The 24,660-nt window shown below is 42.1% G+C and overlaps 1 protein-coding gene across 3 annotated transcripts in view; it reads right to left on the bottom strand.

Moving 5' to 3' along the window:
• The window catches only part of CEP192 (centrosomal protein 192), a 104,482-nt gene that overhangs the window by 54,361 nt on the left and 25,461 nt on the right, over positions 1 to 24,660 (bottom strand). For all 3 annotated transcript variants that reach the window (XM_014606683.2, XM_019490582.1, XM_019490581.2), the window contains exons 16-22: positions 18,036 to 18,166; positions 15,379 to 16,414; positions 15,159 to 15,285; positions 13,262 to 13,436; positions 7,304 to 8,213; positions 5,309 to 5,457; positions 2,701 to 2,931 (exon numbers count right to left, since the gene is read on the bottom strand). In XM_014606683.2, the coding sequence (XP_014462169.1) occupies positions 2,701 to 2,931; positions 5,309 to 5,457; positions 7,304 to 8,213; positions 13,262 to 13,436; positions 15,159 to 15,285; positions 15,379 to 16,414; positions 18,036 to 18,166 (2,759 nt within the window). The remainder of the gene's footprint in view (positions 1 to 2,700; positions 2,932 to 5,308; positions 5,458 to 7,303; positions 8,214 to 13,261; positions 13,437 to 15,158; positions 15,286 to 15,378; positions 16,415 to 18,035; positions 18,167 to 24,660) is intronic.

The following is a 24,660-nucleotide window of genomic DNA, read 5'->3' as shown; positions in this document are numbered from 1 at the left end:
AACTTATTTGGTCTGGGGGTAAGGTTGTAACTCAGAAAGCTTTGCAAAAATTGTTCCCGAGTTACAGCTGGGAGCTGCATTTCTGTCTGCACCCATAAGGACTGAAAACAGACCCTTAATGCAACATATGCTGCATGACATCTATAAAGCTCAAGTTGACCTTAAAAGTTAAAACAATGTCACACGAACTTTCCTTATAATTAAAAAAACCACCCTCCTCCCTCCCCCCCCAAAAAAGTACTCCATCTGATCAGCAGTGATAAAAGGAAAATTAACATCATCACCTATTGGCTTTTTTTGGCTGGTGTAACTGGTAATGTACCAATAAATAATATGCCTTCTGGTGAGGCCCGTGGACACTGCGTGCATGTTTAGCAGCATACATGTGGCCAGGAATGCAACTGGGTAGGCAAGTCTGGAGAGGGGAAGGTAGATAGCAGCACCCTACAGGTAAGTGTACGGAGGGGAAGGGGCAGGGGACAGATTGTGGCCCCCAGTGAGAGAGGGAGTGGGGCAGGAACTGGGAGGGGGCACTGACTAGCCACAGCAGTAAATGGGTCCCAAGGCTGGGGCAGGGAGAGGAGTGGGACAGTCACGGGTGGCTCATCCTGGGAGTGTGTGGGGGGTTAGGCAGCTCCTGCTGCTGCATCCACCCCCTGAGGGGAGGCATGGGGGCATGTGCCCCCCCCCCAAAATCTGTGCATGGGGTGGAGGTGGGCTGCATGCTCAGGGCTCTCCACCCTGCTGCCTTTGCCCTGGGAGCCATGTGCCGGCTGCACACCCCCTGCCTCCCCAGCAGCACTGGGACCAGTGAGTTGAGCCTCCCTCAGCCGGGCAGGCAGGGGATGTACAGCTAATGCGTAGCTCCTGGGGCAAAGGCAGCAGGGCAGAGAGCTCTGTGGCCACAGCAAGCATCCTGCCTCTGCCCTTGCCCCGCTCAACTCGGCTCCCAAAAGCATCCCTGCGCTTAAAAATAAATAATGGTGGCAGCACTTGAACTAAAACTTATTTGACAAGCTTTAGTTCAAGTGCCCCTGCCACCGTTTTTAGGTACTGGGACGCTGATCCCCTGGATATGCTGCTCATGGCTTTGTCCCGCTCCCTGCCCTAAGGTCCCATTCACTGCCTTAACTGGGCAGCACCCCCATCCAGCCCCAGCCCCACTCCCTCCCCACACCACGGGGGCCCTGATCTGCATCTCCACGCCCCTTCTCACCACAAACATACCTGCTGGAAGCTGCTCTCCATATTGCCTGGCTGCATTCCTGTAAAATTGATTACTGGATCGGTACTGGCTGAATGAATAATTGGCTATCAGTATGGGCCAAGAACCCCTACCCCGACACATTAAAAATGTACAGAAGGCTTACTGATATAGCCTTTTTAAATTAACATACATTACAGCAAGTTCAGGTTGTTAAAAATAAATGTTAAAATGGGTTTATTAAAACCCCAGAAACTTAAAGTGCATTAGATTTTTTAAATTTGTTTTTACTGACTAACAACAATGGTAAAACAAAATACTTTTGCATCAAGAAAGGAAGAGGTGTGTTAGGCAAAAATCTAAGATCCCTTTAACTTGTTTGGATTCCAAGACAAAGTATTCCAAAAGAGGTTTAATCAAAAACACAGCACTCTACTTAACCAGAAATATTCAACTGATGGAAAAAACAGTCCAGCAATACATAGCGCCTGCTCATGGCTATTCTGCGATTGATTACTAGTCATCCTCAATTGTTTCTAACTGGTAAGCTCCCAACTTAAAGTTCGTTATTAGTTCAAGTAAACACCCTTACATTTCACACCATTTAATTTTAATTCACTATTTAGTCCTGAAAAGCATTTGGCAAACCTTTCTGATCCCGATCACCCTGTACTAACAATTCTTTCCAGCCTTTGCCATAAGCATTTTTTTTCATCCAGCATTCTTACACTTCTGTGGGAAGGTCATTAAGAAAATAATAAACCAGAGTAAAACCAGTATTGTTCTTTGATGACCTTCATTAAAAACTTTCCTCCTCACTCAATGGTCCCCCTTCAGTGCTACCCATACTGACCCTTTTAGCCAGTTCATAAAAAAAACAAAAACAAAACAAACAAAAACAACAACATATAATTCTTCATCTACTCCCCATATTCTCGTTTCACTAATAAAATTTTCCACGTAGCACTGTATCAAATGCTTTACTGAAACCCAGTTGGATGATTTGTATAATTCTTCCATATAGAAAAAGAATCTCATCAAAATGTAGCTATTGAGTTAGATCTTGACATAGTTTAGCTTTGATACATCCACATTGCATTTTATCCCTTTTCCATTTTACCTCCACGTCTAACTGGTCTTCCCTTTTTTTTTTTTTTTTTTGAAGGACTTGGATATTTTAGTCAGATTAGCAGTTCATAGATAGCTGGATCACATCCCCTGCTCATTTTTAAATATAGGCACTATATTTTTTTATTCTTTAGTCATAAAGAGCTGAGGCTCTGACTCCAACCCCAGATTGGGGCTGGAGTCAGAGCTGTAGCAAGCAGCTGCCTGCCCCTTCACCACCTTGTACTCAAATCCAAAGTGAGGGACATCCCCCACTACCATGTTAAGCGAGGAAAAAAACCCTTCATCTGGGATTCAAGCAAATACTATAATATTGTTACAGTATTTACAAGGTACAAACATAGACATCTGTCCAATTAACTGCTTACCTCTAGATTAGGATTTTCAGCAACTGCAGTCAAAACCACCCTACTGGCCAAGGCTTCTGCTTGGACTATTGTCTCTGCATCTGCAGAAACTGGCCAGGAAGAAACGCTGAAGACACACTGGAAGACTCCAGGATAACATGGTAAGAAAAGTATTTTCAGTTCCTCTGTAGAGTGAGGTCCTACAATGGTTTTGTTCTTGAACACCAGACATGGATACTTCATGGGATCAATCTTAAAACAAAAACATCTTGTTAGCTGCTGCAAGAAAAAACCCACACCATTCCTATTATGATGCTTACAAAACATGTAAACTTGTCCTCTGGCACAAAAAATAAATGCAGTCATTCAAGGGTTTTTTGCAAAAGAAAGAGAAGTGGTTCTCCCACAAAATAAGAGTACTTCCAATCAAGGAGTACTCTCCCAAGAAGTTTTGCACACAGCCATTCAAGTTAGCAATGTTCTTCTCAAAAGTAATGAAGACCCTCAGTATCTCACAGTCCTGTCTTCTCTCTCCTCCACCCTAAGGGAGAGATGGGGAAGACAAGCACTGGTTCCCAGTAGTCTGCCCAGCAACAAAGTATCAGAGAGCCCTGGGGGTACCCTGCTGCTGCTGTTTGAATGGCAGTCCGTTCAGGTGGTGGCAGCAATTCCCACACCACTGCCCCCCATCCTCTGCAGAGACTGGGTGACCCTGGTCTGTACAAGGAACATAGGTAGCACAGCACAACCAAGCCTGGGTGTCCCTAGGACAGGTGGAGTCATGGAGAAATCCTCTTCCTGGACTGATCACTTGATTGGTTTGAACCATCCCCCAAAGCTCCATGGACACCTGAAATGGGTCAAACCAGGGGGGTGGGGGCATGGAATTCCCTCTTGCAATCTCTGGTCCCTTGCAGACTGGGTTACCCTGGGCTATGCAAGGGGCAGGAGACATTTCCCTGCCACCTGACCCATCCAAGCAGTCTCAAGACTAGGTAGGCCACACTGCTTGTGCCTCCCACATCTTGTGAAGACGGTGATGCAGTTCTATGTACTACATGTTCTAGTTCTACGTGCAGGTATAGGGCAAGGGGCATCGTTCACACAGCAGCAGTTTCTAGTTGCTCACTGGCAGCCTGTTCCCTTCCCTGGGGTGGGGGAACCCAAGAAGCAGCCATCTAGTGCAGGCTTGTCCAACATGCGGCCCACCAAGCCATTTTATCTTGCCCATGGTGGCGGCGGCACTGCTGCCACCGCTGCGGAGTGCAGAGCCGCAGCACGGAGCTGCGGCAGTGGAGCGTGGAGCCACGGTGGCGGCGTGGAGCCACAGCGGCGCCACTGCAGAGTGCAGAGTCATGGTGGAGGAGCGCAGAGCTGCGGTGGCGGCGCAGAGCCATGGCGGTGGAGTGCAGAGCCACCACGGAGCGCCGAGCCGGCCCGCAGGCCCCAGCCGGCAGCGAGGGGAAGGGAGTTGCTTACCCCCGTAGGGCCCAGCTCAGTGAGCTGGGTCCTGCCACAGCTGCCCTGAGGGCTGCACGGAGCGGGGCTGCCCAAGCTGCACCTGACTGGAGGAGCTGGAGATGGGCTTTGACCCTTGCCCCCAGCATGTGGCCGGGGGAGCAGCAGCATGGCTTGCGCCCTGCCTGCATGTGTGGTCGACGGAGGCACAAGGTAAGTTCCCGTGCAGAGTTAGGGGGGCGCCTTGGGGCCAGCCGGGGCGGATAGAAACATGGGGTAAGTTCCCATGCGGAGCAGACCCACTTCACTGTCACTTCCTGCAACTTCATTGGTGTCAAAGGTCACGTGACATCACTTCCTGATATGATGTCGCTTCCTGTGAGGTCTTTGAATATGGCTCGCCCACTGGGTGATAAAAAGTTTGTGATCTGGCCCCACATTCAAAAAGGTTGGACGCCCCGATCTAGTGCCTCCTGACTAGAGAGCTCACCTTAGAGGCATTTGTTTAGCTCTCCAGCTAGTGGACAGGAATACCTGCACACCCCTGTTAATCCACTACTAAGAACATGAAAATTCTCAGTGCAGGAACCAATTATGTCTCTCCATATTTTTAGCCATTAGCTTCCTGCAGCATGATAGCCTTGTTCTCCACTACTCCTACAAATTAATATGCAGCCTCTTTTTAAAGCAATATAAAGTAAAATATTAAGAGTGGTCAAGAACAGGCCATACAGGAGTAAGGAGCTAATGCAAAACTTCAATTTAAATTGCTACTAATTTATCTATTTAAATATAAAAGGGGTATTAAGTGTATGTGTGTGCTGGGGATTTTTTTTTTTTTTTATTTTTTATCATTGGTTGGTTGTTATTTACCACACCTGTCATGCAGGAATTTAAAATTTGTCCATGTTATCATAATCCAGAGAACCAGAAGCAGGGCACAAACCACATGCCAGAACTCTGAGAAGGTGGGGGAAAGCATGAAAGAGCTGAATATGGAACCTTTTCAGACTGGAATTGTTACCATGCTAGATGGAAAAGGATTGTGTAAGCTCACAGTGCACAAAAGCTGCAAGGAGAAGAATGTAGCAGTTTTCACTGGAGTCTATATACCCATAGTACTTAGCATTTAGTATGTTGTATTAATATGAAAACCAAAAAAAAACCTTACCTTTTCCCCATTAACTGAGACACTGAGTATTCCAATGCTGACCTGTAACCAACGTTCGGTTGGATTAAAAATACTAAGTATGGTTTGTGATGCGATTCCCACACAACACACATTAGGGAACTTCAACTCTTCTGGTACTCTCACATGCCCTAGGAAAGAAATGTTTTAGTGACTGTCAGTATTTGGAATTCTCTGGTTAGCATGACACACTGTGTGGTAAGAAAGCCAGGCATCAAACTGGCAAAGTTAAAAGTAATTTTGTGAAGCTAGCTTCACAGGTATGTCCATATACCAAGCATAACTAATTAACATAGGTCTCAAATGTTATGGTAATCTCTCTCCTATACGACTGACATAAGTTAAATATTATAGGCTTTTTTTCTCAAGGTTCTAATGTCCTTAAAAATACTTAAGGAGATAATATTCTAAAGGCAGTAACTAACGCCCACAAAAAGTGTTGGGTGAGCCATACATAGTTCAAGGTTTGAAGTCAGACAGGGTAAACTGTACGCACCTCAAAACATTATTAAAGCATCAGGTTCACAATATTAATTAGGTTTTATCTCTTTAAGATAAGACAAAATTCCAATTTTAGGCACATTTTTTATACAATTACAGAATTGGGTAAAAAATTAGACACTGCTATGTCATAACAGTGATGTCTGCTTTTATTTAGCAGAAAAGGCTACCACTTAAAGCAATTTACAAGCAGCTCTGCTGCACAAGATAGTGAATTCTTCATTCCACAAATATTGTTTTTACTAGGGATGCTGTAGTGTTTTTAAGCTATTGTGATTTTTGATGGCAAGTATAGCTTCTCTTCTAAAAACCTACTTCCTGTAGGTTATTAAAAATACATGGGGAAGTTGTTCCAGCTTTTAAAGCTACATTTCACTTTCCATTTTCTGAGCCTTTTCCACACATTACATTACTTAAGTTGAACAAATTCCTTTTGGCCTCTAACCTTTACTTGCCTTCAGTTCAGCTACTACAATCCTAACCCAAGCACAAGAAAAAAGGATGAAAATGTATTATTTTTTCCCATCTCAACTTACCTTTGCATCAAAACATTTCAACTTAAGTCTTAATACTTACAGAACCAATTCCCTCAACTCCATTTAAAAAACAAACAAACTAAAAGTTGTGGGAGTCTAAATATATTTCAGGGCTACTTTGGGATAGACAAACTTCTATTTAGAAACAATATACCCAATTAAACAAGCATCATTAACATTATGTTATGGTAGAAATCAGTACTCAAATGAGTATTTTTAATAATTAATTAATTAATTAATTAATTAATTAATTAATTAATTAGAAGGGAGTGAATAGAGGCATGTCAGTTTGTCAACAATGAAGCTTCAGCTAGGCAACTGCATGGAGAGAGATTTTTTAATTTGTTTTTTAAACACACAGCAATACAATAACAATGGGCATCTGGGCAACCGAATAAATGTAGCTGCAAAAAGCAAGGTACTGTATTTTAGAGAATACTACATGAATTAGTCATGACTTCTATACTGGTCTCCCCCACCTCCAGGAGGATGACCCAGGTGTTATGATTAAGTTCAACAAAGATACCTGCTCAAATGAAAATCATCAGGAAAGAAATTAAGAGCAAAGAAGAAAGAAAGAATTCAAATATTATTCTGCATTCGAGTTCAAAAACAGAGAAAGTGGTATACAGACAGAAAGCAAATCAATGACAAACCCTCACCTTGAACACAATGTTTAGTTTTGGACATCCCATCTCAAAAGGGCTCATCAGGGGAAGTGCAAAGAAAAGCAATAGATGTTATTAAAGGCAAATGAACATTTCATAACAAAGGTTGTTGTAACATTTAGGTTATTTAAGGTTAATAACCAAAATGAAGACCAACAAATAATGGAAGACAGAAAATAACATTTTTTAAATTCTCTTTAGTAAGAAAAAGAAGGAATAAAGCAGTGTCAAAAGCTTCTTCTACTTCAATAAAGATTAGAGGAATAACTTACCAAAGCCAGAGGATGACAGTGACTCCCAATGTTCAACCCCAAAAGTTCCAGGAGGCTGGCCAGTGTATGAATTTGTATTCAAAATATTCTGGTTCCAGGAAGTGGTACATGGATTACAAAGAGAAGCTGTGCCCAAAAATCCAGGACCAATGCTTGGTCCTAAAGGAACTCCCATGGCAACTGAACTCTGCATGTGTCCTGCTGGGATACCAGAACAATGAAGTCCCACTGGAAGACCAAAACCTGTGGAGCTGCCACCATGACAAGGAGGCAATGCAGTGTTTCCGCTTGATTGCATATTTCCCAAATACTGTTGTGCAAATGGAGTTGTGGCAAGTGAACGTCCAGTAAGCAGCATGGGAATGACAGAAGACACTGGCTGAGTCTCAGGGGCAGACCCAAGAGACTTAAAGCTTGAAATGGGAATATACTGCTCCCCAGAAGTGTTTTGATTTAATGGCATATAGGTACCTATTCCAGTGTATGTAGATAATATATTTACAGGTGATAATCCAGACCTCTGTGTTTTGTTTGTATGATCCTGCCATGCTGCTGGTGTATCAGCCTTAACAGACAGTGGCTGAAGGACACACAACTTGTTTGATAAAGCTGTGTTAACATGGTCCAATTCATTATGACTAGATGCTGCATTTGGAGGTGCAAACTGATTTTCATTTTTTGGCAAACACTCGGACAGCTCACTGTTTGGTGCTTCTTTAAGTTGGCTGCAGGAGGAATCTACAGATTCCTTTTCTTCCAATTTTTGATTCAGGCTTCCCCGATTTACATCTGATGTCACTTTTCTATTTCTTTGCCATGATAAATCATGTAGTTTTTCAGCTGGCTCTTCCGATAATGGAGTTGGACTTGCTCGAACAATAGTTGTGCTCAGCTCAATAGCATCTTCACTCTTAGTAGACAGAAGTATAAAATTAATATTACAAGGTGTCAGAAAATAAACGCAGTACATTCAAAAAGAATGAAGAGTGCTTTAAGCAGACAATGCTCTTTGGGTGAATCTGATATCTTTTATTAGACCAAATAATAAAAGATATCAGATTCACCCAAAGAACCTTGTCTGCCTATGTCCTTAGACCAACACGGCTACAACCTACGCCCCTGTAAGTGTTTTAAAAACCTGGTCTGCTTAAAACACTTAAACATTACAAATTAATCCACGGGTAGATGCAGTCTGTAAAACACATTTTTTTGCTAGCTTGTTTCTCAAGTCCACTAGTGTTTGTAGTTGCCTCATCTGAGTATCCATTTAAACTTGACCTGGCATGAGTGAAAGATTAGCTTAACAGCAAATCTCTGTGAGGTAGTCAGAGAGCTCCATAATAAACCTGAGAATTATTACCTCTTCAGCCAGAAAGACATTGGGTAATGTCAATACTGCTCTCTTGCTGACTTCTACCATTTCCAGAGTTGTAGTTTCTGTTATTTCACTTCAGAACTAACTAGATTTTCCCATACCACCTTTGCTTCTTTTGGTGTCTAGCCAGAAACAGAAATGTAGTATAGACTTTTTCAATTACTCAAAAGAGCCTCAGTTTTGCATACAGTTCAGGTACATATGTACTGCTATCTAAAAGGTGCAACGGCACTTGCATAAAAAACTTTCCTATGCTAGCCTGAGTAACTAACAGTATTGTTCATTACAGACTTGCCTGAGGTAGCTTGAATGATCCATATGCATCTGCAGCTTGCAGAGACCATAAAGCCTAACTTGGACCTTGAATAAATATTCCTATGACTAGCCTCACCTGAGTGATATGCTGCCACAAACTGTGATAGGTCCATGAGGTAGCTCATTTCACACTCCTAGTACCTCTGGATTGTAATACAGACATACTGCAAGAGCTAGAAACTGGCCTTAATGGGAGTCTGTTCGGACCAGAGCTTATATGTTAATGGGAGACAGCAAGATAAAAGGTGAGTTTCACGAAAGGCCATATTTACAAAGCTATCTGCTTCTATATCGATAGCTCTCTCTCAATATAGATATATATCCACACACACACACCCCCCCCCCCCCTTGTTGAAAGCAGATGCAGTTAGGTTTGTAACATTTCCCACCTCCATTTGTGTCAATCCAAGGCTGCACAAATATTTCAGACCCAATGAAATGAAACCAAGGCAAGGCCAGCTCAGTCTTGGCTGTGTATGAAAGAGCTATGCAGTAAGCAGGCCATTTGATCAAGCACAATTTTCCTCTAGCAAGAAACACCAAGTCCCTGACCAGGGAACAAAGAAATTCAGTCTGATATTTTTGGTATCTGCACATACTAAGAACTCCTACTTTTTAATGTGTCTATCTTTTGTTAATAAAACTGCAGAAAGTAAAGCAAAAACCTGCTGCTTTGTTTTTCTACACCAGGGGTGGGCAAAATACAGCCCACAGGCCAGATCTTGCCTGCCAGCTGATTGGACCTGGCTTGCAGGTGGGTGCCTGTCAATTGATTGCATCTGACCTGTAGTTGCCCCCGCAGAACTCCCCATGGGGCTGAGCCCCACCTGCTACTACCTAGACCAGCACATGTCATGCTCCCACCCTGCACCTGCCTGAAGGCCCAGCCACCACACACAGCTTCCCAGGGGGCTGCTTCCACAGCTGCCACAGACACCTGGGTACTACTGCCTACTGCCCCTGCTGCAGCACTCCAGACAGCAGAAAGCACAGGGAAGCAGCAGTGGGCCAGGGGAAGCTGCAGCCAAGCAGCCTGTGCCCCAGCACATGGGGCTCTGGCTTTCATTCCTCGCCACCTTCCACCCACTTTGCCTGCCTGGTGCAATAAGCAGCTGGCAGCCCGAGTGGGTGGAAGGCAGCCCTACCAGGAAGCTGTGTGCACTGGTTGGGATCAGGCCATGATCGGTGCAGGCAAGAGCACAGGCCAGAGTAGGTGCAAGCTGTCCCTGGTGGGAGCAGACAGCACTCAGCCCCATGTGGAACACTGCAGGGGAGCCCTACCTGCACCACCTCGGCAAGCTCTGCTGCATGTACCCCCTGCCCCTCTCTTCCTCCCACCCCCAAACCAGCTCCCAGGATCTGGCACGTGCAGCCCCCCACATGGCACACTCAACTGCCCACCCCCCCACACCCTCTACCCTTCCCACACAACATACAAAACTTTATTTTGAGCTATTATGCAATCACCTCTATAAACAGTACTCAAAAAAGGTCATGAAAAATATTTTGAAAAATAAATAAGTGAATGAATAAATAAATGAATAAATAAATAAAATGTTATAGACAATGCAAGACCCAGCCCCAACCAGTGACTGTGACACCCCCTGGTTGTCAGGTGTCTCCTGTCTCACTCTGGCTCCTTAGGGTACCCTCCCCTTTTACCTTTCCTGCCATACCTTGATGCAACTTACAGGGCTTAGGGAGGCCCAGAGTCTGAGACTGAGCCCAGCTCACCTCAGCCAGCCCATCTTTCCTGTGCCAGCCAGCCAAGTTTTCCCCTTTGGGCACTCCACTGTGGCCCACCAGTCCTACCAGTGCCCCAGGGCAGCAACTGCCTTATGAGTCGTCTGTCTTTCGCTACTGCCGTGGCCACGCCTTGCGGTCCTTTGAGTTCTTCCACCAGGCCCTCTGGCTCCTTCCGTAAAGAAATCCAATTCAGTACGCTGGGCCCCTGGTCTTGGCCAGGGTCTCAACTTCTCCCCAGTCCCCTGACCCTAGTTTAGCTTCTGCCCCTCTTGAACCTCAGCTCTCTTCCCCAGGCCTTAGCCCACAACCTAAACCTGTTCTGGCTTCAGCTTCTCTAGCTTTAGCCTCAGCCATCCCAGCTTGACGACTCCTCCAGGCTCCTGGCCCCAGCACAGCTGCTTTAGTTCTGTCCCAGTCCTCAGCTCTCTAGGCCCCTGATCTCAAGCTGGGCTGCTCCCACTGTACCAGCCCTCTGGGCCCCTGACTCCAGGCCAGGCTGCTCCCACTGGCTTTAGTTCTCCCAGCCTTGGCCCAACTCATCTACAACAGCCCTCTGGGTCCCTGACCTCAGGCTAGGCTGCTTATCACAGAGTGCCCCATCATCCATAGCCTCCATCCTCCCCTTTAGCCACCACCTGGTCTTCTGGTTATAAACTTAATTCCAACATAAATACCAGCAAACTGCTGCCCAACTAAAATTCACCCCACTGGGTCACTGCCTCCTCACCAACATAAATCCCCCTTAGCTCTATTCTTCCCATCCTATGGGGCAGCTTGGGTGTCTGCCAGTCTGTCTCCTGCTGCCATTTCCTCAGGTGCTCCTCTCCCTGCAGCATGCAGGGCCAGACTGTCCACTTGGTTTCAGGCACTAGGCTTATATACTCCAAAGCCCCACCCCACTTCCTGTCATGCGACTTCCCAGCCACACACGGTGATTTCTGCTTTGGCTTAAGAGCCAACCTGCCCTCCCCTGCTACAACTTAACCCTGCTGCTTGCAGCTTTTATTTCTGCACTGCTGATAGGTCAGTCCCTTGGCTGCTTAGTACAGGGCAGCTAGCTCCGTAATACTCACTCCTCTGGTGGTAGCACCTGCCCTTGCTGTCTTTGGCCTGCTTACTTTCTAGCATCTGGCCTTTGCCTAGCTGCTGGCCCCACACAGCAGCTCTGGCTCCCTGTTACAGCCCTATCAACATGCCCCACAAACTGGTCTGAAAATGGAACAGAACATACTTTATACCTTTAAACTCGTACAGCAAAATATCAGGTGTTTTGGGCAGAGGTTTAAAGATAGAAGATACCATGAATTTGCTGTGACAGCTGAAAATTGTGTCCAAGGTGCTTGCTGAATGCTGTGAAGATTAGACCAGGTCTTTCTTGTCATTTGTTTATGTATTGTAAGCTGTTTGTTGCCACTGAGAGCCTAATTAAAGTTAAAGAGTAGTGAGGCCTAATAAATTTAGCAAAGCCTTGTAGAAGTGGTAGTAGGCTTTGTGGCGCAATCAAAATTAACCTTATCAGAAGAATGTACTGTTATTGGTCAGTCATAAGAATAATTATAATGGAACAATCTAAATTGCTATAAGTTATCAGCATAGCTCAGAAGTTATAAATTGGCTAGCACATCCAGAAATAATTTAAAAGGAAAATGCAGTTCTGTGAAAAAAGCTACTGATTTAAGATTAGCTGCTAAGCTGGATTCGGTGGGCCTGTAGATCTTGAGGAGCACAAGGACTGAGGGGTACCGGGTGCTTCCCGGTACCCCTAAGACAGCGCTGATTGGGGACGCCTAACTACGTTAAGCTTTGCAAAAGAGAAACTTGTACCATCAGGCATCAGAAGGGACTGCCAATAAGTTGCCGACATGCATTACTGTTGTCTGTCTTTGTTGTCTTATTATATTACGCATAGTCGTGTGTTTATTAAGTCAATAAACCTTTCTTACCTTTCTACCCCCGACCACACTCTCAATCCCGAACCCTCCGCTGGCAGCTGAGACAATTTGCCTCTAGTTTTGATTGAGAATTTCCAAAAGACTGAACTACTAAAGATGGAATTCTTTCAATCTGCCACTGCCAGATCAGGGAGGAACTCAAATCTCAGCTCTTCACTTCCAGGCATTTGTAAGAGTTTGAAGTAGACAAAGGATTGTAAAAACATGTTTGAATATAACTGAAAAATACCTTCCTTATTTTACTACTCAGATTTTGGTCCCAATATGGTACGATAATCATTTAATCATCCAATCTCTCATAGAAGCATCTGACAAGTAAAATTTCAGCATTACCTTCTCAGGTTAAAAAATACCCTTGGAACCCACTTCAGTGAACAAAAGCAAAGGAGGAAACTTTCCTTGGAGAGTAATCTTTAAAGTATCCACAAGTGTGGCAATTTTTAAAGTTAAACTATATGCAAGTTCTTTAAAACCATTTAGTCTAGACTATAAAGTTAATTACATGAGATTTCCCCCTCTTCCCCCACCCAAAAGATGGGTACGTATATGATCAGATAAAAGCTAACTTACCCAGCGTCTTTCTACACTAGACACAATGGCTGAGTTCTTAAGGGCACTGTCAGTTGAAGAAATGTATGTTAATTGGCTTATATTGGGACTAGAGCATATGGACTGAAGCAGTACACTGCCTTTGTAGGAAGCTTTCTGAAAACAGGGTGCTGTGTCAGAAGAATCAATTTCAGATCTGAAGAAAAGAAAATGAAAAATGTGTCAACACTGACTGTATCATCACCTAAAAAGCATAATTTAAGTACTATACTGTAATTCTAGCTTTTTTCCAAATTCAACCAGTAGACTATTTAGTGTTGTCAAAGAATGGCTGAGTTACTTAACCAAAACACCACTCCAAAACCTTGTGCCAACACTAGGAGTCTGAACATCAAGTCTTAAGCACTTATTTTATGCTTTATGTAAAAGCTGAAATTCTACCCTTGACTATATATGTACAACTCCCCAGTTTCAGTAGGATATATGTCTGCAAAGATTAAACTAAACTTCTGGTACTCTAAACTTAAAGTGACAGGAATAGCAGTAGAACCTGACAAAACAGAATAGGTAAATTGCCACCAAGTCAAGGAAACATTGATGCAGTAACATTTGTATATTTAGTTATCTTTAACTCCCTTAGGAGCTGTTTAACATTCAGAAAATCTAAAGCAGGTTTTTCACAATGGGTGCCCAGTATTTTTCAGCTCACACCTACCTAAAAGATTTTGACCGCTGCTGAAAAAACACTTCTCCGTGCATGAGGTGAACTACAAATGCTTGAGACTCATCTGCATTTTTGTCATTGTATCAGATACATACTTTAAAGTTACATTTCCTATATAATAATAAAAGCACTACAGTACATTTTAAATATAATGCATCTTAATTTCTAACAAAAACTGTACCTCATAGTCCTAAGACCTTCAGCTGCGTGTATATAATGCAGTTAAGTACAGATCATAGTTATGCAACTTAAACTCATTTTTTTCCACTGTTAAAGTAAGAGATTACTTGAACTTTGCAAGAGGCCAGTTTCAATTTATAAACCAATAGCTATGGAACCAGACATACATTTACAACAGAGCTGGCAGGGGCTAGAAATCACATATGGCCTACAATGGGTTGTATAGCACCTACCCAGCCATTGCACCCATTTATCTCTCTGGCTGCTCCAGGGGAGCACACAGCATGGCAAAGCGGTCAGGACCTGTTCGTGTGCATGGTGCAAGGTAGATGGAATGCAGCCTGAGGGGCCCATGCTCATGCTACTGCAGTCCCTGCTGGTGCAGTTTGTATGGTGTGTGGCCCCTGGCCACTTAGATGTTGGACAGCCCTGATTTAGGATAGCATATTTGCCCCAAACCATGGTTATATTTTGTAAAAGGTACTTTAGACACAGACCTACAAATCCAGTTTAGGCTTGACAATGGTCAGAATTCTGGAGTTCACTAAAATGGTTTGGTGGTCTTTTATGGTAGCTACAATAGAGTAACTGATACAAACTGTTGGCTTGAGTGTGAAACGATAATTATGAGCGCCACAAAAATTAAACCAGATATTGGGAGTTTTATTTGAAATAAGCCTTTATATGTGCATGTTGCCAGCAGGAAGGGTATTAGGGTGTTAAATGAGATAAACAACAAGAAATGGCAAGATTACTATCCACCATCTTGCTCTCCTTCTCAAACCAGTAGGTAAATACAGAAAGTCAGCCACTACACAGACATACTGCCATTTGCAAGTTTGGAAAGACTATGTACAACTAAAGACATTAGGTATAACTTTTTATTCAACTAAAACAGGAACCTACAATATACCAGGTTCAAAAGCAGCCTTTTCAAATAATTCAACAGCTAAAAATTCAGCATAGACTATTCAGAACGACTAATTCCTCTCCTCCCCTCAAAAAAATATTTACCCTGAAACAGATGTTCCAGAAGCTTCACTGGGAGAAGAATGAATTAGTGGTGAAGTGGAAGGTCTGAAGCTGTATTGCTCATCTTCTGAAGACTGCAAATCACATTCAGGAGCTGTTGACTTCTGCTCTGTTAAAATAATAATTCTGTTGGTGAAATGCCACTTAAAAAGAGCAAGACAGAGCACAAGAAGATGACAGTTAAGGTTGTATGGTTACTTACCAACACTCTTCTGAGACATCTCAGAAAGTTTTCCAGAAGTCAGATATTTTTTATCACTATTGCAAGCAGTACTAGCTTCCATAATTCTCTTTTGTATTTTTCCCCCTTGTCTTTCATCCTTGGTCAGTTGCTGTGTAGACTTTGCTCTGGTAGGATAATGAATACTAGATTCCTGGACAGGTTTTAAGTTGCTTATTGACACTGTGCTTCTAATAGCAGTTCTATCCACTGACTCACTTGGTACAGGAACAGTTAAGTTCATCGCCTTATCCGTTACACCGGTATAAGAACAGCCTGCAACATGACTGGTTTGCTTACTAGATTGTTTTACTGAAACAGACTTGACTCTATGTGCCACCTCCTTTTTTGTGGCAGAATCACTCAAGAGCATTTGTGCTTCCTTTTCATTAGATATATTTCCTGTGTCTAGTACATCTGAGGTCAGGCTAGTTCTCTTTGGTTGTGGATATTCACTTATATAGTCCGATGCTTCTGAACATTTAGCCCCAATTATAGTTTTCTTTACATCCAAAGGAAAGTTAGATGCACAAGAAAAATCTTGAGTGCTATTTCCTTCACGTGTCATTTCCTTACAGTCCAGAAGCTGTTTCTCTCTTCTTCGATTCTTATTATGCATCTTTAACAAATCCATTGCAAGAGTATCTTGATGTTTATGTTTATCTGGTAATAAGCTATCATGGTCCTGGATGAATGCTTCGTATTTTGCAAAGTTGTCAGGCTCGCTTCCATGCTCAGGCTCTTCTGTTTTTTTAAGGTATTTCTCCATATCAAATGCACTGTTTTCTACATTGCTGGATAAAAGCTGATGAGTGGAGAGATTTGTATCCTTATCAGCTTCAGGATGGAAAGATTTCTTTAAATTTTTGTTTGAGAGTGCCATTATCATAGCAGCTAGCTGGGAAGGGTCAGCACTAATAGAAGCATTAGCAATTGCAGAAGCTATTGTACTAATGCTCAGGACAGAGTCTGTGAAATCAGGCAGCTTGTATTCAAGTTTACTTCTATCAAGTAGTTCCTACAACAAAATAAAATTAATCAAATATAGCATTTGCTTTTTTTAAAACAACTCTGCATTTCAGCCTTAGACAAAAGTAAACTGAGAAGAATTCAAGCTAAGTGCTTTTGAATGTATCAGGTAACTATAATCAACACCTGGGTAAGTCAGGTCCAGGCAATGCAGAAGTTTCAAAAAGTGCCTAGAGTAGTTAATAGAATGGCCTAAGTTTAAAAGAAATAGTTCCAAAAACATGGGATTCACCTGGAGAAACTGGGACCAAAGTCCCAAAAAGTTAATGGAAACATCCGAGACGACCCGGAATTATGGTAGTTTACAAGGAGAGAGGCTACTAGCACAAACTGGATGTTAAAAGACGCAAAAAAGTTAAAAGATACAAAAAAAGAAGACTCGCTATATGATATCCTTATACCCCCAGCCCCTGTCAGGGGTGGAAAAGAAGAAAAGGATTGTTTTTTCTACAATTTTCTATTGGCAAATAGAAAGCCAATTAACTTCCACGATCAGAACTCTTAGGTACTTAAGCTAGATGGAAGAGCAAAGGAAAAAATTAAGCAGGACTAAACAGAGAGACATTACATGTACTGGACAAGGTGACTCAATAGGAAATCTGCATTAGTGGTGACATAAGAGAAAAACACCCCCCAAAAAACAAGACTATATAAAAAAAGGTACACTTTCCTGAGCAGCAGAGAAGAGAATATTATAGAGGCATAGGTAAGACTGATTAATAACTATGGCAGTATGCAATCAGATGGACGATCCAGTCAGGCTTAGTGCATTTAAACCTTGAACTCTATCTGGCCAGTTGCAAGTTATCCCTGCTGCTTAGGAAAGTATACTTTCTTCTTCTTTTTAAAAATATTCTTCTAAGTTACTAGAAGTCTAGCTCCCTTCTGGCTTCCTATAGAGCATGAGTATCAAATTTACCTACAGCCTCAAGACAGATCTTGGACTAGGAGGCCCCTCATATGCTGGATCAGGTCCAGGGCACAGAGTGGTATCTGTCAGCAGTGGTAGACAAGTCATGGTCAAGGTACACAAAAGGTGTTAAGCCAAGGAACTGCAGGGCAAGCAAAGGCTGTATTGTGCAGCCTTTTGTTCACCTACCTGTCACAAAGCCATGCCTACTGGGCCCCAGATTCCATGACCGGCCATACTCAACTTCTGGTAGATTACCAGGCCAGAGGGAATGGTTCTGCAGATTAGATCTAGCCCACAGGATGTACATTTCACATACTTACTACATAGCATCCATAGTTGGAAGAGACTCTTCTCTCATCTATGAATTTATCAGTCTGGATGCTGTTAAGATATTGTTCTGTTCAACACATTACCCACTTTTAAATGGAAAAAAAAAAAAAACAGAAAAAGTAGAAGCCCAAGATGACAGGTGAAGGAAACAAAATTGTCAGAAGACTGCCTCTTTAGCATGCAGAGATCCTAGACAATCAGAGGCTTCTGCTAATCGACAGCAGAACCATAGCTGATGCGATCCATTTAGGTTACTGGGTTCCCCCCATCCATCATGAAAGGTCAGTTTTGACATTACCATGGAAATCCATTTTAATATTCAGAGAAAATAATTCAGATAACTCTGCCTTGATTTTACTATAAATACCTCTGCTTTGCTTTCTGTGACAGTATGCATATTAATGCTTTCATTTATTCTGGGGACAGCTTCCATATCACCAATAGTGAACGTGGTTGACACAGAGTTTGTATATTCCTTTACGTGTCTGTCTCCGTCTTCTGCAAGAGAAAAGGTTCAGAAACAGTTCTGGATAAATGGTCTACATTCCTGGGATGTATGTACCATTTAGTGCTTTCTACACATCAGTTAAGACTTAGTTATACTTCGTATATCCAAAACTGTGCAGCCTAAACACAAGAGCGCTAGCCCTTAAAAATATGTCTTTCTATAATGATTTTTGGAATATTCCATTTATATTCCTTATTTTCATTTATGATGTGTTATATTATAAAAAATAAATTTGGGCCCTGTTGGGGCATCTTTACTGTACTCATACTATACACTTTGCTCTTTAGCAGGAAGATTAAGGATATGGCACCTTGAGTCACAACTCATTAAAAGGTTATTGAAGGCTAACAAGTAAATCTGTGTGGTTACAACAGAACACTGGTACAGCTCAAAAATGGGATGAAACCAATTTTTTCCAACTCCTTCAAAACTTAATACCTTATATACAGGTCAGAGGGCACCTATACATGAGTGTATAGGCTATTCCGATGCACTGTAGTTAGTGTGTTGGAGCAGACTTGATTAATTAATTGAGTCTGTTGGAACGTGGCAATTACCGCACTCTGGCAGATTCCTGTCTCTCACGTATCAGCGTCCCTGCACTTAAAAATAGCAGCAGGGGTGCTTGAACTAAAGCTCAATCAATGAGCTGTAGTTCAAGCACCCCCATCACCGTTTTTGAGCGTGGGGATGCTGATACGCGAGACATGACAGCACCCCCTTACCCTCAGAGCACATGTAAAAGTGCCCGCAGAGGCAAATACTGATATGCAAGATGAGTTTAGGAGGGACAAGCAAATGAACATAAAGTGACAAGTTTTCAGAGGAGAGCAGCCTTCATAGCTGCCAGACCAAACAAACTGGCATACATACAATGTATGAGTAAGATAAAGACTCATAGTTATGAATGAAAAGCTATGTGTTTGGAGAGAAGGTGTCCATGAAACTCAGAATACACCCCAAAGAATGCTTAAGAGTGGTAAGGAAGTTAATGAAGGAAATGCCACGCTGAGGTTTTGGTGTTTTGTCTAGATTTGCATTTGTTGGTCTGTCTAAAGTAGAGTGTTTTTAATAAGAGATACACATCTGCCTGAAAGTATAAAACAAGAATGATCACGCAGTTGGTTCTCTGGGATAGGATGTTTTTCAGCTACTAAAGTACCTTGGGGGCTCACTACCAGTTAGGGAATCAGTGGCACTGGACTATTAGATTCAACTTCCATGAAGTAACAGAAGTCTACAGTTTCTCTAACATACTTGGCAGAGATGATAATGTAATCTAACCAGACTAGGTCAAAGCTCAAACAGTACCTTAGTCCAATAACAGGGTCTAACCAGTGGTAAGAGTCCAAAAGGGGAACCCCGACCACTGCTTTGCTGTCTTTCACTTCTAGTCAAAAGGATTCCAAAGTAATGAAGCCAGGGACCTTTCTAGTCCAAGAACTAGTTATTTCAAGTACCTCTCTTCCTGCAAGTATGATCTATGTAGATATCTTTACAGAGATGAATAGTAACAACATCTTAAGGAGACCAGTCAGACAAGTATCAATTAGTAAATTCTGATCAGCAACCTTGATTAGAAGTCTCCTGTGAAAACTGATCTGTAGTATACCAACTTAAGATATCACTAAATGCATATGAAAATGAACAGATTGTACAAGACTGCTTTTCCTGGCCATGGTACAAAGTCAGAGAAATATCATACTGGGAATTGACAGATTGGATGAAGTAGTTCTAATAATTATTCTTCTTATAATTATAAAAATTATAAGATCAGGGTTTCTCTTTTGGCAACAACTCTTCACGTTGAAGAGTTTATTCTATCTATTAACAGGTCTGTTTATTAAAGGTAGGTGTACGTGTAACAGCTCAAAAGCAGTCACATCAGTTTCCTTGTTTAAATCCAAGCAGGTGGCAGTTCATAAGAATTTATCTTTCCAAAAAAAATTCTTACACAAGAGGATATGAAAAAATTGAGAACCTGTGTACTAAGAAAAGCAGATGCAGTTCTTGAAAGAGACTTCAGAGTGAAGGAATAGAACAAAAGCAAAAAATGTAGTTTCTGCCTTGGTTTTGAATCTTCTGTGTAATCTTGCTTTTGGAGAACGTCAGGCGCATAACTAATAGACGCACCCAAGACCTGGCTAAATTTTACCAGTAACAGGCTGGCTGTTGACACTGTTTTTTTGACTGCTTCTGGTAACCTTGGCAGGCTAAGCTACACTAAGCATAATGAAAGAGATAAGAGAATAAATAAGGTGAAGAATAGACACGAGGGATTAACAAGCTGGCATGTTTCAGACCATGCTTGTGATTGAGCCCAATTAGGCAGTGAGGCCATCTGGGTCTTCCTTTCTGGTCCAGATCCTGTAGGACATCATTAAAGGCCATGGAGAAAGCCCAGTGCCATTGTATTGCATTCTGGTATCCCAAATGATGTTTCAAGTAGGAGCCATCACAAAGCTTTCTTTTTTTCTTTAGCTGAATTATGCAGCATTCATGATAGTTCAGTTGAAGAAAAGAAAAAAAAAAAAAAAGGATTCATCATGGCTCTTTGGGACCACGTATTACATCAAAATCAATACAATAGTAAATTCCAGACTAAAATAACTAGGTGATTCAAGAGAACAACTACAATAAAATCTTGTGTTAAAACAGTTTTAATATCGAAGGCATCCAATTCTCCTTCACTGTTGATATTAATACTTTTAATTATTTGAGCAAGTTTTAACTCTTAAACCTCCCATCCTCTTGAACATCGTACAAAGACTCTTTCTTAACTCAAATCTCCCAATAATGACATGACAGTGCTTGGATATATGGTTAAAGGATTTATAGTGTGGTGCGATCAAAGTCAGTTTAGAACTAAAGGTTCTGATACCAGGACAAGGAGCTAGAACAAAACTGCAATTTGTTAGTTTAATCATGACTGTTTTCCTGTTAAATCTCCCTGAGATCCCCCTAACCTAGAAACAGTTTCCAGGAGATTATGCAGGGTCTTTCTTTTGCCTTGGGTCAAAATTAAAATGCAAACAAAAGGATTTTTTCAGGAAATTAGATACTGATTTCAATGGAACAGAAGGGGCACTTTGTTAACCTATTCAAAAATGAGTGAGTATATTAAAGGTCTCTTCCAATTTTTTTTTTTTTTTTTTTTTTGCAACAATAGAAGAATAGTCTGGTCGAAGTTTAAACATACCATTACATACCAAAAGGGCTCCAAGACAGATGCTTCAAAGCCTCCTTTCAACAGCAGTACATGTGATGAACACAATCAAATGGACACTACTTTAAATTTTTTCCTCCTTAGCAGGATAACAATTCAGATGTCCTAGTCTTTTCAAAAGGAAGGGATGAAAACTGCAAGGCCCAGAATCAGGGTGGGTTTGATTTAAATCATGATTTAAATCACTGGCCAGGAAGCCTCGACTTAAATCGCTGTTTTCTACAAAAAGTGCATTCTTGCTGTTTGATATCCTCTATTCATTTAATTTACTGAAACCTTGCACTTTTAGAGAGGGAAGCATACACAAACTTTCAGACAAGAGGGCTGCTGGGTTGATAATCAGGTCTGTTATCTCTCACCTTCATGTGCTGCTATTAATAAAGATGTTATCTCTGGAGACAAATCTAGTCTGAGAACTGAAACTAAGTATCACAGAAATGCTTAATGGGATCCTAGACTGAGCACTGAGTCACATTGGGTAGATCGGTTTTATTTAATCTTTACTAATCTATAGAGGAGCCTCTGGAAACTTGTAAGATAGTCCATGGCCTATTGTGACCTATTTATAAATCTTCTAAAAAGGTTACATGAATATACTGTTCTCAAATAACATATAACTAGAAGTTATAATCCCTATTCCATGATGATATCTTTGAGCTCTAACATATCTTAAATTAAAACTATCTTTTATATAGGCTTATTTTTCTTAAAAAGCATCTTAAAAATAAAAAAAAAAAGATTAAAATAAAATTAAAAATGTGATTTAAATTTTAAAAATCTGATTTTTTATTTAAGAATTGTTGATTTTTACCCACCCTGCCCCAAAAAATATACGATTTCCCTTACGAGATGAATTAGGGGTATATCTTATACCCCTGATAATTCCAACTATTAAAGCTTCAAAATATTTGTGGATGAACTTGCACAAACTGGAAAGTTTCATAAAATAGACCATTTCTTTCCCAATATCAGCCACGAAAAATAACTTTTTTGCAACCTCTCTTGGCAAGTTAATTTAACTGTTGAAAGTAACATAACTTTTCATTAAGTTCTTGCCTAAATATTAGGATTTACAAGAGACGGGCAAATATGCTCAAAATGACTGTTTTCAATAAATTCTGGAGATCTACCAGGGCAAATTTCTCAGACATGGGTAATACTAAAAGAAATGTAGGTATGGACAAAGAAGGGAATTTAAAGCACACAGGTTTCCAATTCCAAAATACCACAAATCACGTAAGGCAGTGTGTGTTGTGATTAAGGACGACTGACTCGGTAGTTTTAAATCAGGCATAAAACAAATTGAGTCTCAACAGAAGTGCAGCCTAAACAACCAATATCTGGATTCCTTTATTCTGTATTTTGTGCACCATATACACATCAAAAATAAGTTTAAATATGAAGTTTCCTGCTACAAAAAATCTCAGGATACATCACAAAGATCTTAACGGAGCTGCAGAACAAAACATAGCTGACTAGAGCAAAATCATGTTAGTAGTACCACACTCGTACACATTTTTTTAGTTTATTTTAATGAGAAATGGTTGATATTTTAATACACTTTCACTCTGTCTTTCATTCATTATCAGACTGCTCATAATATACAGCCTTGAAAAGAGCTAATGGAATCAGAGTTACGTGGGATAGATGGAGGTTTTGCTTATGGTGTTCTACAGACAACCTGACATGAATGATACATAATAGAATGCAAGGTTTTATGGTTTCATAGTTGGTAGGGTCGGAAGGGACCCGAGCAGATCATCAAGTCCGACCCCCTGCCATGGCAGGAAAAAGTACTGGGGTCAAACAACCCCAGCAAGGTGTTCGTCTAGCCTCCTCTTAAAGACCCCCAGGGTAGAAGCCAGCACCACTTTGCTTGGAAGTTTGTTCCAGGTCCTAGCCACCCTGACTGAAGTAGCACCGCCTGATGTCTAGCCTGAATCTACCCTCTGTCAGCTTGTGACTTATTTCTAATCACTCCTGGTAGCGCTCGGGGGAACCGGGACTCCCCCAATGCCTGCTGGTCCCCTCTGACTAGTTTGTAACAGGCCACTAGATCCCTCCCTCAGCCTTCTCTTGTGGAGGCTGAACAGGTTCAGGTCCCTTAGCCTCTCCTCATAGGGCCTGCCCTGCTGCCCCCTGATCATGCGGGTGGCCCTCCTCTGAACCCTCTCAATGCTGTCCACATCCCTCCTGAAGTGCAGCGCCCAGAACTGGACGCAGTACTCCAACTGTAGCCTGACCAGTGCCTCATAGAAAGGGAGGATCACCTCCTTGGACCTGCTTCAGATGCATCTGTGGATGCATGACAGTGTGGTTGGCCTTCCTGACCGTGTCCCCACACTGTCGGCCCATGTTCATTTTGGCATCAATAATGACTCCAAGATCCTTTTCTGCCTCTGCACTGACAAGAAGGGAGTTCCCCAGCCTGTAGGTATGCTCCTGGTTCTTCCTCCCCAGGTGCAGCACCTTGCACTTGTCAGTGTTGAAACCCATCCTGTTCTCATCTGCCCACCCCTGTAACCTCTCCAGGTCCAATTGCAGCCTATTCCTCCATTCTAGCATGCTCACATCCCCCCACATCTTAGTGTCATCAGCAAATTTGAATAGGGTGCTTTTTACCCCCTCGTCCAAGTCACTGATGAAGACATTGAACAGCACGGGTCCAAGGACCAAGCCCTGGGGGACCCCACTCCCCACATCCCTCCAGGTCGAAAATGACCCATTCACCACCACTCTCTGGGTGTGGTCCTCCAGCCAGTTAGAGACCCACTTGACTGTGTAGGTGTCAACGCCACAGTCCCCTAGTTTTTTTTAATGAGAATGGGGTGAGAGAGTGTCGAAGGCCTTCCTAAAGTCCGGAAAGACTACATCCACTGCTACCCCTGCATTTAAGGATTTTGTGACCTGGTCATAGAAGGCCACCAGGTTGGTCTGACACGACCTGCCTCTAATGAACCCATGTTGGTTGCCCCCAAGCATAAGCTTTGCAGCAATGAAGTCTGTTTTCTGACAGAGGATCTCTCATTACAATGCACATTTGATTCTCTACTGAAATATACAAATCAGTCAAAGCTTTCAGAACCTTTAGGTTCTAGTTTAGACCAGCAGAAATATGTGAATTCAATATTATGCAAGCCTTTGACAAATTAATGGTTTATCGACATCCCTTCTAGAGTCATAACCTTATACTACGTCACCCCTCACTTCTCATGCCCATTTAATACCATAATGCTGCTGCAAGAACAGCTCTACTAT

The sequence above is a fragment of the Alligator mississippiensis genome, chromosome 3 (genome assembly GCF_030867095.1).
Source record: "Alligator mississippiensis isolate rAllMis1 chromosome 3, rAllMis1, whole genome shotgun sequence".
Classification (NCBI taxonomy): Eukaryota; Metazoa; Chordata; order Crocodylia; family Alligatoridae; genus Alligator; species Alligator mississippiensis.
This window is presented reverse-complemented; position numbering and strand designations above follow the sequence as displayed.